The sequence below is a fragment of the Mirounga angustirostris genome, unplaced genomic scaffold (genome assembly GCF_029215605.1).
Source record: "Mirounga angustirostris isolate CCGP_5_RB_7025 unplaced genomic scaffold, mMirAng1.0.hap1 SCAF_17, whole genome shotgun sequence".
Classification (NCBI taxonomy): domain Eukaryota; kingdom Metazoa; phylum Chordata; class Mammalia; order Carnivora; family Phocidae; genus Mirounga; species Mirounga angustirostris.
In genome coordinates, this window is record NW_026991725.1 from 2,398,038 (window position 1) to 2,416,821 (window position 18,784).

Consider the following 18,784-nt stretch of genomic DNA (forward strand, 5'->3'; position numbering starts at 1 on the left):
GATGTGGGGTCCTGAGAACTGCCAGAGGAAGGGCATGACAGATGCAGGGGATGGAGCTGATCCGAAAGTTCCCTGAGAAGTAGAAGCATCTGCTGCCATACTCCTCCACCCCACAGGTCTCGCAAGCCTTGTCTCCTTCCCTGCTTCTGGAAGACCTTCCCCAGCAGCCTGGCAGCAACCCCTGTACTTGAGCTGGCCTTGGTGGTCTCTGTTCCTGGCAACCAAAAATCCTCTCACCAAATCTGAAAAGCCAGTGTGCATGGTGCTGATTAATGCAATGGTTTACTCCATGTTGAACTCAGAGGGGAGAGGAATGGGCTGCGATTCAGAAGCCTCTTGGCTGCAGCCTATAGGACAGCCTCCCCCACTCCTCATCCTTCCTGAAGCTGCCCCCACCCCCAGGCTGTCTGACCATCCGGCAGCCGATAAAGACCGTGAGCCACAGAGCTCTGGCTGCTGCCAGTGCGGCACCCAATGTACTGGACATGGTGGCAAGGGGTGGGAGGTGGGCCAGCCACGGGTCATTCCAGAAGGCAAAACATAGTAGACTGACCTGAACCAGACTGCTCAACCCAAGCAATCCTTACGCTTGCTTTCCCTGGACTGCAAACAGAACCGTAGTTGAGGATTTAAAAAAAAATTGTTTAAAATTTAGTGAACCAAGGAAGCGATAATGAAACCCCTCTATTTTTCTCAAAACGGTCCAACTGGAACAAATCCAAAACCTTGAAAGTACTTTTCTGGAACAGACCTTGAAGTCAACCAGTGTGTAAATCTGTTCAAATCCTTCTAGGAAGCCCCTGCTCTGCTCATGGGGCTGCCAGAGGGCGGGGGCAGGGGTGGGGGGTGGGAGGGCCCTGCAGAAGGATGGTGACTCTGGCCTCAATGGAGATGGGAAAGTGAACTTGCCCCACGGCTACAGGAGCTCTAGAGGCCTGCCTGTGCCTCAGCCAGGGGCTTTTTGGCCTACCACGGCTTCTCTGCCATTTCCAAGGAGACGCAGTGGGGAGGAAGTGGGTATTTGTACCCTGTGGGTAGGGCTTTATGGGGCGTGTGGTGGAAGGCAAAATGAAAAGGCCTCCCTAATCCGGGCAGGCCACAGGGCAGTGATGAAGGCTAGACAAGGGTCCCCTCCCACCTGCCCAGCCCCAGGCTCCCAGGGAGAGGCTAACATAGCAAAGCCTTCCCAAGCCGGGGTTGGTCTTTTAGGGATCCCAGCTCTCTGGCTCCCATCTGAGAAAAGTAGACACATCCTAGAAAGCCCTTTAAACAGTGTATGGACTCTAGACTCAGGGCTTCAGGCCCCCAATTTCAGGAGCTCAGCCACAGCTGGGCAAGTTGGGGCAGACCAACCATCAAGCAGATCCAGGGCAATGTTGCCCCCAGTCAGAGTACTGGGGGCTGAAGAAAAGAAGAAGCCCCATCATGTTAAGGATCCTTGGAGAAGCACAAAATCCTATCTGAGAATAATTTCCAGATGTAATGACTTTAGTCAGATAAATTTAGCTCTCTCTCTCTAGTTCTTATAGGGAATTAGGCTCATCCAGTGTCCAATACGAGCCCCCCTCCCCACTGTCTGCTTCTATCATAATGCAAGGCTGCAGAAGTTAAAGGCTTGCTTTTTCAGCCTCCCCTTTTAACTTTCTTCCATTCTTTATAGTGATGGCTGGAACTGCAGCAACCATCTTGTGACCATGAGGGAAAGAGCAAGAATTATAGACACCTGTCTTGACATTACTGAGCTGCTGAACCACAGCTGCAGGTGCCTTCCCTAAACTTTCTAGCATATGACAAAAAAAGTAATATCTTATATTCTAAATATGCCAGATTAATATGGTACCCACCACCCCTACCGCCAGCAAATATCTTTGTACGTAGCCCAAGGGTGGGAATCCAGCTCCAAAGGAAAGAAGTCTGCTGAACAGGTGGGCAGAGCTCTAAAGGGATTAAGACCCAAGAACCCATAGTACTGGTTCCACATTTTATACCTTCTTTTCACAGGGGAGCAAAGAGACCCAGGAGTGTGCAAAAGCTGGCTTTAGTCATTGTTGCCATAAACTTGGAGCAACGATCCACCACTGAAAAGTGGCATGGAGCACACAACCCATTTAGATTGATCAGGTAGGAGGGTGGACCTCTCCCAGAGGCATGCACGTCAGACCCACAGCCACTCAGGTCACACTGTTCCCTACTCCATCCTGGAGAAGAATGAATGACCTGAAGTAAGCAGGCTTGCAGAGGGCTCACCAAGGGGTCTGCAGGCAAATCTTTGTCCCACATCAACACCCACTGTCCAGAAGAGGGAGAGAGTAGCAAACCCAGGTACTCAGCCAACCTGTCCTGCACATGCTGGAGAGTCACCAGCTCTCTTTAAGATAACACAGCAGAAAAAAATATTTCGGATCTTTCTCTAATACATTCTTTGTGTTATTTTTAACATTTAGTTGTTTTTTTTTTTTTTTAAGAGAGGGAGGAGTGGGGAGGGGCAGAGGGAAAGAGAATCTTAAGCAGGTTCCATGCCCAGTGTGGAGCCCAACACGGGGCTCTATCTCACGGCCCTAAGATCATGACCTGTGCCCAAACCAAGAGTCAGACGCTCAACGGACTGAGCCACCCAGGCGGCCCTAACATTTAGATCTTTAATCTATCTGCAGTGTGTTTCTGAATACACATGGAATGGGGTGGAAATCCAATTATGCTAATTTCGGTTGTTACATAAACCTGTTATTTTCCCACTGAATTGAAAAACTACCTATGTTCAGCTTCCATACATCCTTAGGTCTATTATTTCTCCATTCTGTTGTACTTACCTATTTATTTATCCTATAAATAAATATTTATTCTGGTGCAAATACTATACTATTTCTACTGTTTACAGTAACTTTATAGTAAGCCTTAACATTTGGTCAGGCAGCTACTACCTTGCCATTCTTTTTTTTTTTAAAGATTTTATTTATTCATTTATTTGAGAGAGTGAGAGAGAGAGAGAGCACATGAGAGGGGAGAGGGTCAGAGGGAGAAGCAGACTCCCCGCCGAGCAGGGAGCCCGATGCGGGACTCGATCCCGGGACTCCAGGATCATGACCCGAGCCGAAGGCAGTCGCTCAACTAACTGAGCCACCCAGGCGCCCCCCCTTTTTTTTTTTTAAAGATTTTATTTTACCTTGCCATTCTTAAAAAAACAACAACAAAACATTTTGTTAAATTGAAATATAACTCCTATACCATCAAATTCACCCTTTGAAAGTGTACAATTCCATGGTTTTTAGTATATTCAGTAAGTTGTGCAAGCACCGCCACTATCCGGTTCCAGAATATCTTCATCACATGTTCTCTGTACCCATTAGCAATCCTTCCCCCTTCCCCCCCACTCCCCAGCCCTGGCAATCACGAATCTACGTTCTGTCTCCATGGATTTGCCTGTTCTTTTTTTTTTTAAAGATTTTATTTATTTATTTGAGAGAGAGTGAGCGAGCGAGCACAAGCAGGGGGAGAGGGAGAGGGAGAAGCAGGCTCCCCGCTGAGCAGGGAGCCTGATTTGGGGCTCGATCCCAGGACCCTGTGGTCATGACCCGAGCCGAAGGCAGATGCTTAGCCAACTGAGCCACCCAGGTGCCCCATGGATTTGCCTGTTCTGAACATTTCATATAATTTCAGTGATACAATCGTGTGACCTTTGTCTCTGGTATCTTTCACTTAGCATGGAGTGTGCACGATTTATCCATGTTGTAGCCTAGTCAGTAATTCATTCTTTTTTAAGGCTGAATAATATATTACTGCATGATTATGCCACATTCTGTTTATCCAGTGGATAACAGAAATGTCTGAATCCGTTCCTTCCTAAAAACTCCACTGGGAAATCAGAGAGGAATTATTACACTTATTAATTCAGAGGGATCAAGATCTTTGTCTGCCTGTTTGTCTCTTGCTTTTTGTCCTGTGATAACGTTCTATAATTTTCTTCAAGTTGGACCTATAATTGCCTTTCAACTTCACTTCTAGGCATTTTATAATTTTTACTGCAATTATGAGTGAATTTCCCCATTTTTCCTTCTAATTAGCACAGAGTAAAACTATTCGGTTTTTTTGGTGTGTAAACCATCGATTTACTTTGCATCCTGTCGGTTCCCAAATTGTCTTATTAATCCCAATGGGTTGTCTTAGTAGGCTCTCTTGGGTTTTCTTAGCATACAATCACATTATCCGCAAATAAGATAATTTCTTCTCTTTTCCAATAGCAACAGATTATTTTCTTGCCTTATTACATTATTTAAATATTACAAAACACAGTCAACTGATGGGGGTATTCTTTTTTTTTTTTTTTAAAGATTTAAAGAGAGAGCGAGAGAGACAGAGAGAGAGCATAAGCCGGGTGAAGGGCAGAGGGAGAAGCAGACACCCCCTGAGCAGGGAGCCCGACCTGGGGCTCGATCCTGAGACTCCGGGATCATGACCCGAGCCAAAGGTAGACACTTAACCAAGTGAGCCATCCAGGTACCCCGATGGGGGTATTTTTTCTTTTTTAAGATTTTATTTATTTATTTGACAGAGAAAGACACAGTGAGAGAGGGAACATAAGCAGGGGGCATGGGAGAGGGAGAAGCAGGCTTCCTGCAGAGCAGGGAGCCCGATGCGGGGCTCAATCCCAGGACCCTGGGACCATGACCTGAGCCGAAGGCAGACGCTTAACGACTGAGCCACCCAGGTGCCCCGAAACTTTTTTTTTTAAAGATTTTATTTATTTATTTGAGAGAGTGAGTGAGAGAGAGAGAGAGGGAGGGAGGGAGAGAGAGAGAGGGAGATTCAGAGGAACACAGGCAGGGGAAGAGAAGAGAGAGCATCTGGTGCCAGGAGCAGCTTTTTTTTTTTTTTTAAAGATTTTACTTATTTATTTGACAGAGAGATAGGGAGACAGCACAAGTAGGCAGAGTGACAGGCAGAGGGAGAGGGAGAAGCAGGCTTCCCGCTGAGCGGGGAGCCCAATGCGGGGTTCGATCCCAGGATCCTGGGATCATGACCTGAGCCGAAGGCAGCCGCTTAGCCAACTGAGCCACCCAGGCGCCCCCAGGAGCAGCTTTTTTTTAAAGATCTGAGAGAGCGAGAGAGAGTGAGCACACATGAGTGGGGGGGGGCAGAGGGAGAGGAAGAAGCAGACTCCCCGCTTGATCCCAGGACTCCGAGACTATGACCCGAGCAGACGATTAACCTACAGAGCCACCCAGTTGCCCCCAGGATCAGCTTTCATGCTGAGAAGCAGGGACTGTGGGGCAGGAGGGGGATGATGGTCCTGGGGTTCCCAGAGGCAGGGGCCTGGGAGAAGAGCTGCTTCATGAGAGTGGAGGGGTTTTAATAGTCTTCAAGTCTCTCTTGGTGCTGTCCAACAGAACCCTGACCCAGGGGAGCCTGCAGGCCCTAAGGAAAATCCTTCCACAGTTTTTCAAATCTTTTGGGGGCGGGGTGGGGGCGGTGGAATGGGTAGTTCATTCATTCATTCATCCACTCATTTACCTAAGAAGCATCTATCCCACTGCCTCTCCCATGGTAGGTGGTAAGGGATTGGCCTATTCAGGACACACATGGCCCTGCCCATATGCAGCTTCCAGTGTGGTGGGCGGTCCACACCCCAGTGCTGGTTACTTTATTTCTGCCTGGCCCTGAGCTCAGTTTTGGTTGAATGGGGTGCTCTAAGGGCTGTGCTTAGCACATAGGCTCTCACTTGGACCACAAACTGCAGTTTGGACCCCAGCCAACTGCTGGGCACCTGGGCATGGCTGCTGGTAGGGCTGGGGAGAGGAAGCCACTCTTGGAGCTGGAAAAATGCTAATTGGTTCCCCAGTTGTCAGTGGTCTGGAAAGGCCCCGTGGGGCCCCTACACCAGACTCCCAAGGCTGCTGGCCCGGGGCTGTCTGCTGCCGGGAATCTGACAGCCTGGAGACCAGCTTGAGAAGGAACTGGGACTGAGGCGGCAGGCCCTGGCAGCTCGGGAGGCTTCCAGACAGGCAAGGCAGATCATTAGTGCGGGGCTGCCGCAGGCTTGACCTCCAGGCCTGTATACCACCAGGAGCCACAGAAGGGCTAGCGTGGGACTGACCTCCCCCCTCGCCCTGGGCCCAGGCCCATCATAAGGATGGTTCCAGCTGGCCTGGCCTTCCAGTCTCCCACAGGTATCCTGTAGCCACCCGAATGCCTCTGTGAGGATATGGCCATGTCTGCGACGGCCAGGGGACCCAAAGTCAATCGGAAAGCACAGATCCCGGCTTCTGCACAGGCTCATCAGAGAGGACAGCCACGAGATCAGGCTTGGAAGCAGCTCAGGAGCAGTCGGCTTGGGTGTGGCCCCCTCCTTGCAAACCCCTGGTGCTTTGGTTCGCATGGCATAGAACCTCTGGGCTTTCGTCCTCCCTCCCCAGCAATGCCTCCTCTGTCTTCTCCACCAGCTCCTAGTCTTCCTCTCGACTGTGGGTTTCCTCAAGTTCAGGCCTGCCCACCCCATGTACTCCATGCACCCCCCAAGGTATCCCATCTCTGCGTGTGTGCAGACACCCTCTGGGCTTCCCCAACCAGCCTGGGGCCAGCAGCCCTCACCTTTCTGCTGCCCATGGGCAAGACACATAAGTCATCTGTCTGGGCCACCTGTTCCTGCTTGGCACTAAAATGCGGATCATCACAGGGCGCCTGGGTGGCTCAGTTGGTTAAGCGACTGCCTTCAGCTCAGGTCATGATCCTGGAGTCCCGGGATCGAGTCCCGCATCCGGCTCCCTGCTCGGTGGGGAGCCTGCTTCTGCCTCTGACCCTCCCCCCTCTCATGTGCTCTCTCTCTCTCGTTCTCTCTGTCTCAAATAAATAAATAAAAAAAATAAAATAAATAAAATGGGGATCATCACAGAGCTGCAACATGGCTGGCCCAGGGCCTGCATGAAGGATGTGCTGCCTTGTACTCTGGGAGTCTGGAGGCTTCTGACCCAGTCTGCAGAGGGAGCCCAAGCTCACCAGGGGGACCGCCACATGGGCTGGCCTGGCCGCTGTGCAAACTCAGTTAATACACCGAGCCGCCTGCAAGCGTGTGGGCCGCTGGTCTCCTCGCCCACGTCACTAAAAGGCCATCTGTGTCTGCATGACTGAGGAGAGAGAGACTCTGCCCTTCCCAGAGGGAAGTGTGCATGCACGTGTATGTGTGTGTGCACGTGTGTCCTGTGTGGATGCTGAGCACATGGGGCGGTGAGGGCCCCTGGGGCCTCCCCTCTTCAACCCACTCAAAGCCGCGTTCTGTCTCCCCAGCTGCAACTCCTCCATCAGCCCGAGGGACACAGATGCACCCTGACGGTGTGGGGGCAGAAGGAAGCCCCAGCTCGAGGGTGGAAAAGGGCCCAAGTGGAGGAGGGAGCCACTTCTCCAGAAAACCCCATTCCGGGCTCCTCCCTGAGGCCCACGGCCGCCCCTGGGGCCAGTCCCAGCATGGCCTGCTCCCCTGCCTGCGCGCCCGCCCCGGGGCCACCTGCACTCGCCCATGGTCCCTACAAGGGCTTGGCTGTGGCAGTGACGGCTGGGAAGGCGAACTCGTGGGAATGAGAAGTGCAAACGGAGTCTGGGAGAATTAGCGAGCAAGGCCTTCTGCACAAAGAGCTGGGGGACGCTGAGGAGAAGGCTTCAGAACAGAGGCCCAGCTGTTACTGCCAGTCATGTCTGGAGGGGCTGACCTACAGCCGATGTTTACTTTCTACAGGATATCACTCGGCAACCTTCAACGTTTTATAATAAACACACCTTACTCTTGCAACAAGAGAAAAAAAAGCCCGAATGATATAAAGATAAATGCCAGGTCTTAATCCAAAGACAGAAATCTTTAAGAGCCCTGCAGAAACAGCTCCCATGCCTCCCCCGACCCCAGCATCAGGTAAGCCCACCATCCCTCTGGCTGCTTTCTCTCATTACGGACCCTCAGTCTCTACATCTTGGGCTGAAACCTGAACCCTTTAGGGCAGAAGGAGCGAGGGCCCAGAGGACAAGACCCTGCCTTTTGGTCCCAGCTCAGCCATACAGCAGCTCAGTAAGTGCATCCTCTTCTCCCATCTCAGGCTACCCGTCTGTAATACAGGGTTTAAACACCTGCTCCAACCAACTCTGGAACCTGTGTTGAGACCAGGAATTTTAAAAATTAAGATCCCAAACATTAAAGCATCATGCAAGCTGTGGGGGGCCGTCTACCACACCAGGTACTGTTACCACCAGTGGGGCCGAGCGCCCCTTCTGACGGCGGCCACCGGGCATGCCACCAGAGCAGCGCGGCCTGCACGAGGACCAAAGGACTCCGGGCACAGTCATTTTGCTCATTAGGACCAGGGCAGCCAGGAGTCCTCCCTTCCTGAGACGCAAGACAAGCACAGGGAAGAGACGGTATGGGCCAGCTTCGGAAAGATGCGTTCTCATACTTGGTGAGAAACCTCAGTAGGTATCGCATTCCTGCAAAGATCCCTAGTGCTCACGGCATCTCCGGCCCCAAATGAGCGCTTGCTTGTGAAAAGGCCCCCAGGGGACCCCACCTGCTGCGAGCGATCACTGTGCGAAGGTCCAGCCGCTCACATGGGCGCCGGCAGGGAGCGGAGGGACAGGGAGGCACGATGCGCCGGGATGAGCCCCGTGGCGGCTGTGGCCGACGCTGGCCTGGTGCCCATGGCGCTGCCCGGCTGGCTGATGGCGGGAGCGTGACGGCTGCTATCCCGGGACGGGGGGCAAAGGGGACTTACCTCTCTCTCGGGCCCATGTGTAGACACGACCAGTCTCAGTGCTTCTGGGCTTTTGCTCGGCGGGCTCCATGGGCCAAGGTCGGAAGTGGGGGTCATTGGCCCGGCCGGGGGTCTTCAGCGGCAGGATGTACTTGGGGAGCCCTTTGTAGAACCAGGCCCCCGACCTCTTCCAGACCTGGCAGGGGTGACATCTGCTTAGAGCAAGGGACACACAGCAGCCCTCCCTGTGCCGTGTTCCCACGCTGGCTTGCTCTCCTCCCCTGTTGGGAAGTGCTCTGCGCTGTGGGCACCCAGAAGGTGCTCCGCAGATGCCACCCACATTCCTCCCACCTGCCCCTTCCCTCGAGGCTCTGGGGCAGAGCGAGCGACAGGAGGCTCGGCGAAGGGTCAGGCTCGGGGACGGAGCAGTACCAGAAGCTGTTCTAGAGGGCTCCCCGGGGACGAGGCTATCCCCGCAGGTGCAGGGAGGGCCCCGACCGCAGAGAGCCCCAGGTTAGAACTGATACCTGCACTGAGATAAGGTCCCCGAACTCTTCATGCCTACTTCAAGAAACGCCAAGTACTCCACAATCTCTCCACCGAAAGAAATACATTTAGGGTATTCAGTAAGAGGACGGGGAGAGCGGGAAGGAACGTGACCTTCTCAGAGAAGACCTTGGCAGTTCAGAGCAGACGGCCTGGGTTTGGATCTGGATCTGGCAGCTGTGAGATCTGGACACATCGACCTTCCAGATCCCCAGTTTCAGCACCACTAGGTGGAATGTAGGAACGGGGCCCGCCTCACAGAGCAGCCACGAGGACCAGACTTTGAACGAACATAAGGCCCCACTGGGCACAGAGCAGCCCCTCGACAGAGGTGACGCTCATGATCATCCCTGCCGCCCGCTTCCTCTCATCCGCCACACATGGAAGTTTTACAGCCAGTGGACTAAGTTCCCTACTCAAAAGAGAGAATTTATTTATTTATTTATTAGAGAGGAAGGGGGGTGGGCAGAGGGAGATGAGAGAGAGAGAATCTTTTTTTTTTTTTAAGATTTTACTTATTTATTTGATAGAGAGAGACAGCGAGAGCAGGAACACAAGCAGGGGGAGTGGGAGAGGGAGAAGCAGACTTCCCGCGGAGCAGGGAGCCTGATGCAGGGCTCAATCCCAGGACCCTGGCATCATGACCTGAGCCGAAGGCAGACGCCTAACGACTGAGCCAGCCAGGCGCCCCGAGAGAGAGAATCTTAAGTAGGCTCCACGCCAGGCTCGATCTCACAACCCTGAGCCAAAATTAAGAGTTGGATGCTTAACCAACTGAGCCACCCAGGTGTCCCTCAAAAGAGAGAATTTAAAATCAGAAGGTCAGAGGCTGCCCCGATTCTCTCTAGGACAGATTTTCCTAATCCCCAAGCCTCCTCTGTACATTAGTTCTGTGGGATGTTAACATGGGCTGGACCCCCCCCCAAAAAAAAAAAAAAAGGTTCCTGGTCATGTATACTTGGGAAGCACTAGGTTAAATGAAGCATTATTGCAGGACTTCTCAGAGCCTTTATTTAAAAAAAAAATTTTTTTTTGAAGATTTTATTTATTTACTTGACAGAGACACAGCAAGAGAGAGAGAGAGAACACAAGCAGGGGGAGTGGGAGAGGGAGAAGCAGGCTTCCCACTGAGCAGGGAGCCCGATGCGGGGCTCGATCCCAGGACCCTGGGATCATGACCTGAGCCGAAGGCAGATGCTTAACAACTGAGCCACCCAGGCGCCCCATCTCAGCGCCTTTAAGATGCCAATGTACATAGGGTTCTCCAACAGAGCCAAAGAACATACGGTGCTTCTCACTTGGAATCTACTCAACAGGTCTTCCTAGAGAAGCTCAACCCTAGTAATTGGTCTGCATAGACTCAGCACCTAACTGTGCAGCACTGAAATCACTCAACTATCTTGAATCATCTCTTTATGCTCCAGAGTGCCAGGCATGGGGCCACTGAGTCCCAACCCTGTCCCTGGCTCGAATCACTCACCCCTCCCCCCCAGCTACCCTGTGCAGAAGGGCCTGCTTTTGTGTGGCTCTTGAATAACATAGAACCTATCTGGTAGGATGAATGCCTCGTGGCGCCCCCTTTAAAAAGCCCTTCCTGGTCCTCTCATGGCCCTCCTACAGGAAGTATTTGACTTGATAGCGTGTACACATGGCCTAAAATTCACCAAGTGCAAAACTAAAGTCTCCTCCCCATTCCCAGAGGCATCTGGTGATAAGTTCTTTGAGGAAGCTCCGTATTATCCCCACTTTCCAGATGGGAAAATTGAGGCTCTGACAACTTAAGCAACTTGCCCAAGGCCAGCCCACTGTTCTACTGGCCTCTATTCCACACTGGAGGCCCCAGAGTCTCATCCCAACAGTCTACAGATGCAAAGTAGATGCTCACTAAGTGTGGCTGAGTGGTGAGTAAAGCTTCAGCAGGGCAGACATCATCGTGGACTGAGTGTCCAGCAAACGGTGCCTGCAGCAGAGGGAGCTGCCATACAGGGAGAGGGAATGGGCTCAAGCAGCGGCTGCCAAGACCACCCTGTCTCTGCAGAGCTGCTGTGTGGTTCCTGAGAACAGGGGCCCAAGCCCAAGAGGCCATGGGTGGCCAGTGAGGGGCTCACTTTGCCTCCCATCAGTGCTGGCTTTGCCTGCCCTCCTCTGAGCACACAGGCCTCCTGCCCCCCAACATGGGCTGGGCCTCAGGGGGACCAAATGAAGCGAGCCCTTGAGAACCATGTGTATACCCTGGGCATGTACACAATTTGTTCTGAAGGATCCTGTAGACGCACCCTGTGTTTGCCTCCCACCTAACTCTACATCAGGGCAACCGTTCTGTGTTAATAAGTAATGGTCTCCACCACCACTTTTTAATGGCTTCATAGTTTGAATTTTTTAAACCTAATTAAAGCAGCCCTCCACTGACAGACATTTAAATGGTTTCCAAAGTTTCACTCTTGTGAACAGCGCTGCAATAATCATCTCTGCAAACACATCAGACAAGTGTCTGTAATGGCCTTAGAAAAAACCCCGGGGGGCGGATCTGCTGGGTCAAGGCATGTGTATCCATTGAGATGGTGACATACATCGTCAGACCACCCTCCAGGAAGAAAAGCTGAGTTTCCAGTGGAGTACTAAGTGTCTTCAGGGTGGAAAGCCTGCACTACACTTCCTGGTGGGATCTAGGGTCTGGCCTGGGGACCCGGCTCAGAGCAGTCTCCATGGGCTGGCGGGTGTGGGGGAGGTGCGTGTCAGGACCCCAGGCCATCAGAGTTAGGTGCCACAGGAGGGAGGATGGGGACCCCATGGTCACCCCGGGGGCACACTGTCACGTGGGCCTGTTTGAAGGGGAGTGGGCAGGACAATAGCGAGGGTGACTCAGTGACATGGTTTCCATGTCACTGTTGTGTGGCTTTCAGTGGGAGAGACCAAGATGCTACGGAGCTGCGTTTGGGGATTCCACGGGGCCAGACGCATCCCTGATCCTCACTGAGGCCTCATCGTGGTCTCCTTTGCTCTTCCTGCAGAGCTGGGACTGTGGTTCTGGCCCATGTGTGTGCATAGTCCTTGCTGTCTTTATTTTAATTTAAAAAATATCCATAGGGGCGCCTGGGTGGCTTCGTCGGTTGAGCGTCTGCCTTGGGCTCAGGTCACGATCCCGGAGTCCTGGGATCGAGCCCACGTGGGGCTTCCTGCTCAGCGGGGAGTCTGCTTCTCCCTCTGCCCCCGCCCCCACCCAACTGCCCCGCTTGTGCACCCTATCAACTAAATATTAAAAAAAAAAAATCCATAACATGTAATTTACCATCGTAGCCATTTCTAAGTTTATGGTTCATGTTGTATAGCCAATCTCCAGAGCTCTTTTTATCTTGTAAAATGGGAATTCTGCACCCACTGAACAACAGCTCCTTATTCCCCTATCCCCCCAGTCCCTGACAGCCATCATTCTACTTTCTGAGAATTTGACTCAGAAAGAATTTGATGACGCTAGGTACTTCATATGAATGGAATCGTAGGGTATTGATCTTTTTGTGACTGGCCTCTTTCACTTAGCGTAAGATCCTCAGGCTATTGCAACCTGTGTCAGAATTTTCTTCCTTTTTGAGGTTGAACAGTATTCCATTGTAGGTCTATACCACATTTTATTTAGCCATTCACCCATTGATGGACACTTGGGTCGTGTCTACCTTTTTTGGCTGGTCCTTTCATTTTATTTATTTATTTTTTTAAAGTTTTTTTTTTTTAACGATTTTATTTATTTGACACAGAGAGAGCACAAGCAGGGGGAGCAGCAGGCAGAGGGAGAAGCAGGCTCCCCGCTGAGCCAGGAGCCCGATGCGGAACTCGATCCCAGGACCCCAGGATCATGACCTGAGCCGAAGGCAGACACTTCCGACTGAGCCACCCAGGCACCCTTGGTCCTTTCATTTTTAGAGACCACTAGGCTCTACCATCCAGGAAGCGGGGGCAGGGCAGTCACCACTGTATCTTCAAACTCCTAGCACATGCCTGACACACAGTAGGTGCTCAGCAAACACGGGCTGCATGGCTGAACTGGCAGCTATAGGGAGTCTGCCAGAACGTGTCCCAATCCATATAGTTGTCACCTTCCTGGAGATGTGGCCTGAGGGTTTCACCTAAGTCCTTGTAATTAATCAAATGGATTTATTATTTCAGATTAGAGAGGGATAAAGAAGAAGTGTTTAGGAGTCTCTGGGTGGCTCAGTCGGTTAAGCGTCTGCCTTTGGTTCAGGTCATGATCCCAGGGTCCTGGGATCAAGCCCAGCACTGGGCTCCCTCCTCAATGGTGAGCTTCTTCTCTCTCTCCTGCTCCCCCTGCTTGTGCTCTCTCTCTCTGTGTAAAATAAATAAAATCTTAAAAAAAAGAAGAAGAAGTGCTTAGCAGGGCGTGACAGTGCCCAGCAAGATCCAGGGAACCTCCCTGACTCTGCAATCCCAGCACTTCCTCGAGCACCAGTGCGACCCGCAGCCCTGGCTGTCCCATGCTCCCCTGGCTCATCATAGCCAGCAGGCCCTGGGCCCTCAGCCTCACCTCCTCTTGCAGTGTTCTACCTCCACCCCAACCCCATGCTTAAAAAAATACTGATCAATAAAGTGCTTTTAGAAAATAGGATAAAGAGGGCAACCCTCTCGGGTCCCCTCCCTCCTTGGGAGCTTTGTACTATCACTTTGCTCAATAAACCTTGCTTTGCTGCCTCCCCCCACCCAAAATAAGATAAAGAGCCCAAGATCCAAACTGCTAGGCTGAACTGCATGAACATGCAGTCAATGGTTTTTGGTATTCAATCATTTTTGACCTATAAGTCTCCCTGTAAATTTCATATATTCATTCTGATATTTATGCTCAGCAGGGCAATGACCCCACGGGGCTACCCTGGGGTCCAGTGTGTCTGTCATTCCATGTGAGTCCCCAGTCCTGGGGCCTGAGGTCTGCCTGCTTCTGATGCCACCGCAGTGGACAGAGACCAGAAGACCAGAAAGGCCGGTGATCCTGGACCAGCTGGAGGAGCCACAGTTCCTGAGGCCCCACAGCAGGGGTGACCAGAGCACACAGGTGCCTTACCCAATACAGAGGGCACTCCTGGGTAGGGGCACATGAAACATGGTGTTTTGGAAAGTGCCTTCCACATGGGAGAGCAGGACTGCTGAGGCGAGGCGGGAGGGATCCCAGCTGGGCTGAGTCCTGAGCTGCCACCCCACCTGCCCCCCATGCCAATCCATGCCCATCCTCAGACCTTCTCGTGCCTTGCTGCCCACTCCACCCTGCAAAATGCACAACTGGAGCTTTGAATCCAGTGACTTCTCTGTGCATCCGGGCCCATCACCCTCTGCCTGGCCCCGCACCTGGCCCCCTCCCCAAGAACAGCTGCAGGAGAAGCCCTCAGCAGATTGGAAAACCTCCACTTTCGAGAGAAGCCATGGGAGTCTGCAAAGCCCCAGTCTGCTCCCCACGTGTGGTGTGCTGTGATAAGGCCAGCAGAGCAGCCAGCCTCGAAAATGCCATTTAATAAGAAAGGACCCACACGGCCGCCGTGGCACTGGCAGGGGTGGCCGGCGGCCTGAAACCCTCCCCGGAGCACGGCTTTGTGCTCTACTTCGAGGTTTTCATTAGGATTGCCGCTCACGGCCAGCCTGACTGCTGATACTGATGGATATTAGCCAAGCTGTTCCCAGGGAATTTTAATTACCATGATAACAATCGCTAATCATTGGCAGTTCCGAAATGGCCGCGGCTGGAGCAGGTGGTGAGTGCCAGGCCCTGTTGGGAAGAAGAGGATCCTAGGGGCACAGTCACTGGGGAGGATGGGCAAGGGACAGCCCAAGACCTCTGCCCCTGCCCACTGCTGCATCCCTTCTGGGTGCTCCCGCCTCTCCCTGCCTCCCCAGCGCCTCAGGAGTGCAGCCACATGACTTCAGGGGAGGCGTCCACACCTGGGTCGGAGCAGGGATACAGGCGGCGGCCTTTGCACATGCTGTTCCCTCCACCTGACGGGCCCTTCGTCCTCATGTCCCACCAACGCAGTGACCCTGACCCTGGGAAGACTTCTGTGCCACCTTGAGCCGAGCCAGGGCATCTCTGCCATGCTCCTGGAGGCCATGTGGAAATGCAGCAGCTCCAGCATTTCACCCAGCTAGGGAGCTGTGCACCCAAGGACAAGGCCGTGCCTGAGCCACCCCGTATTCCCAGGGTCCCGCGAGGAGCCGGTGCGTGGCAAGAATGCTGCTGACTGACAAAACGAATGAACAAACGAAGAAGGCAAAGCACAGGAATCATCCTCAGGGGACAGAATGTGGACTCTGTCTTTTTTTTTTTTTTTTTTTTAAGATTTTATTTATTTATTTGAGACAGAGAGAATGAGAGAGAGCATGAGAGGGAGGAGGGTCAGAGGGAGAAGCAGACTCCCCGCCGAGCAGGGAGCCCGATGCGGGACTCGATCCCGGGACTCCAGGATCATGACCTGAGCCGAAGGCAGTCGCTTAACCAACTGAGCCACCCAGGCGCCCAAGAATGTGGACTCTGTCTTCAGGGAGACCATGTTCTGTCTGCTTAACAAGTTCCAGGCTGGCTCAGTCTTGAAAAGCCACAGGAAATGGCCTGTTACGGAGAAGTCTTCTTGCTTACACTTTGGTCTTTTAAAAAAGGTCTCTTGGGGCGCCTGGGTGGCTCAGTCATTAAGTGTCTGCCTTCAGCTCGGGTCATGATCCCAGGGTCCTGGGATCGAGTCCCACATCGGGCTCCCTGCTCTGCGGGAAGCCTGCTTCTCCCTCTCCCACTCCCCTTGCTTGTGTTCCCTCTCTCACTGTCTCTCTCTGTCAAATAAATAAATAAAATCTTTAAAAAAAAAAAAAAAACGGTCTCTTAAAGGGTCAACCCACCTGGCAGAGAGGCTGCACTGCCTTCCCTAACCCGTTACTTGAACACACACACACACACACACACACACGCACAGCGTGTCAGCCTCCCAGGAACTCCACCAGGCAAGCTAAACTTCACAGCATGGCCAACAGGACCCCAGAACTCTACCACTCTTGCCTCCTTGCCCAGCCTCATCTCTTGCCCCCTCCTGCCCTGCACTCGGGACCAGCCAGACACAACCACTCTCACTCCCTGACCACATTAAGCTGTCTCTTGCTCCCAGGCCTTTATGTTTTCCTTCTTCCCTCCCTGGGCTGGGATGAAGAAATCCAGCCTTTAGGAAATTACTTTAATCCAGAAGCTTCCACAGAACCGTGCAGGTCTCCCACTGCAATGCACACACAGTTATGACTACCCATATATATGCCTGTTTCCTGCACCAGATCGAAAGCTCCAAACTCCGTAACAGTAGGATGCACACGGGGCCCCCTACTCCTGATAACACACAGAAATCTGTCAGCTGAGGCTACTGAGCACATTCAAATTTCAAGGCTTTATGTAACTCAAGTTCCTTAAGAGAAGCCCTAGCTTTGAGGGTGTCATGGACTCAAGTGGGCCCCATGCCCCAATTCATATGTTGATGGCCTGGGGGGCAGTGTTTGGAGATAGGCCTTTGGGAGGTACTCAGGGTCAGATGGGGCCATAAGGGTGGGCCCTTCCCAATGGGATGAACGTCCTTAGAAGAGACACCAGAGAGCTTGCTTCTCTCTCCTCTGTGTGAGGACACAGAGAGGTGGCAGCCGTCTGCAGGCCAGGAAGAGAGCTCTCACCAGGAACCAACTCTGCCAACGCTTTGCTGTGGGACTTCCAGGCTCCAGACTGGGCAGTGAACTCTTGTCGTTTAAGCTCCCTGTCTATGCTCTCTTGTTATGGCAGCCTGAGCTGAGTAAGACAGAGGGAGAAGCTGCCTGGGAGGTTGCAGAAGATTAAAAATGGCCGCCCATTATTTCCCTCTCCTCCCAATCAAGAGGTGGGGTCTATTCCCCCTCAAATCTGCTCTAGGCTTATGACTTACTTTGACCAACAGATTGTGGTGGTGGGAACATGGGACTTCCAACCGGACCTCGAGAGGCCCAGCAGCTTCCATTCTCCCTGTCTGGAACACTTCGGCCATCCTGTGAGAGAGCCTTGTCCAATGTGCGATAGGAGAGGCCACGTGGAGAAGAGCTGAGACACCCCAGCCCGAGCCAGTGCCCCCTGCGGAGGAATGAGCCTTCCTGGACCCCTCCCTGGTTGAACTGTCCCTGACTGCAGCCCTTGGATGGCCCCAGGAGACCTCAGCAAAAGAACCGCCCTGCTGAGCCAGCCCAAACTGCAGCCCCATGAGCAAAAGAAACGATTGTTGTTTTAAGCCATTTAAGGCTCCATGCCTCCTCTGTTTAGACACTCCTAGAAAAACAATCAGGTACGTTGATAACTAATTGACTAAAGTAGGAAAGTTAAGTTCAGGGACTTAGAAGAAACAGTTGGAGAAGAAAAGACTCCTAGAAGTTAAAAATACAATGTGGAAACATAAAAATGTAAAATAAAGGCTAAAAGACAAAAACGAGGAAATTTGGAATGTGGAGCACAAAGAGAAAGAAACAGAAAAATGTAGAAGTGATAAGGGACAAAAATCCTCAATTTGAGGGGTCTAATTCCTAATAATACACTCCCCAGAAAAAGAAATAAAAAAAAATTCCTGGAGCTGAAGAAGAACATGTGTCTTCAGGTTAAAAGATTTTTATTGAATATAAGGCAGGAAAAATTAAAAGTAAAAAAAAAGCAATAGACACATACTCATAAAATCATTTAGTTCCAAATAAATGTAAAGAAGACGATCCTAGAAGCTTCCAGAAAGAAATAACAGGCCTATGAGGAAACCAGAATCAGAACAGCATCGGACTTATCACTGGCAACACTGGATGTTAAAAAACTATGCATCTAGCGTCCTATCAGTCAAGCTATTGATCAAACATGACAGCAAAATAGAGACTTTTTAGACTTGCAAGGACTCCAAGTTTTCCTTGCACATTCCTTTTTTAAGAGGCTACTTAAGGATGGGCTCCAGCAAAACGCAGGTGAAAAGCAGGAAAGAGGAAGACAGAGGATCCTAGAAACAGGGTTTCCAACTCAGGAGGGCATGGAAGGAAATCCCATGAGGCCAGCTTTCAGTAACCAGTGCACGCTGGAGCCCGAAGGGGTCTGCAGGGGTTTCTGACAGGGAAAGAGAAGGCTCTGCACAACAGAAGGTAAAATCAAGAAGCTGCATAAAAGGGGCGCCTGGGTGGCTCAGTTGGTTAAGCCACTGACTTCAGCTCAGGTCATGATCCTGGAGTCCTGGGATCGAGTCCCACATCGGGCTCCCTGCTTGGCGGGGAGTCTGCTTCTCCCTCTGACCCTCCCCCTTCTCATGCTCTGTCTCTCTATCTCATTCTCTCTCTCAAATAAATAAATAATAAAAAAAAAAATCTTAAAAAAAAAAAAAGCTGCATAAAAGGGCATACGTTTCATTATTCTTTTGTCATTGAAGGAAAAAAAAAATCAATAAAAACCTCCAGGGAAAATTAAAACTCAGCCCAGAAAGTCATGATCTAAATACTAGGTCAATAAA

At 51.7% G+C, this 18,784-nt stretch overlaps 1 protein-coding gene across 1 annotated transcript in view; it reads right to left on the minus strand.

Annotated features, from left to right (window-relative positions):
- RPH3AL (rabphilin 3A like (without C2 domains)) overlaps nucleotides 1-18,784 on the minus strand; it is a 147,325-nt gene that overhangs the window by 17,208 nt on the left and 111,333 nt on the right. The window contains 1 exon segment of the mRNA XM_045889588.3: nucleotides 8,745-8,919. Coding sequence (XP_045745544.1) covers nucleotides 8,745-8,919 — 175 coding nt within the window.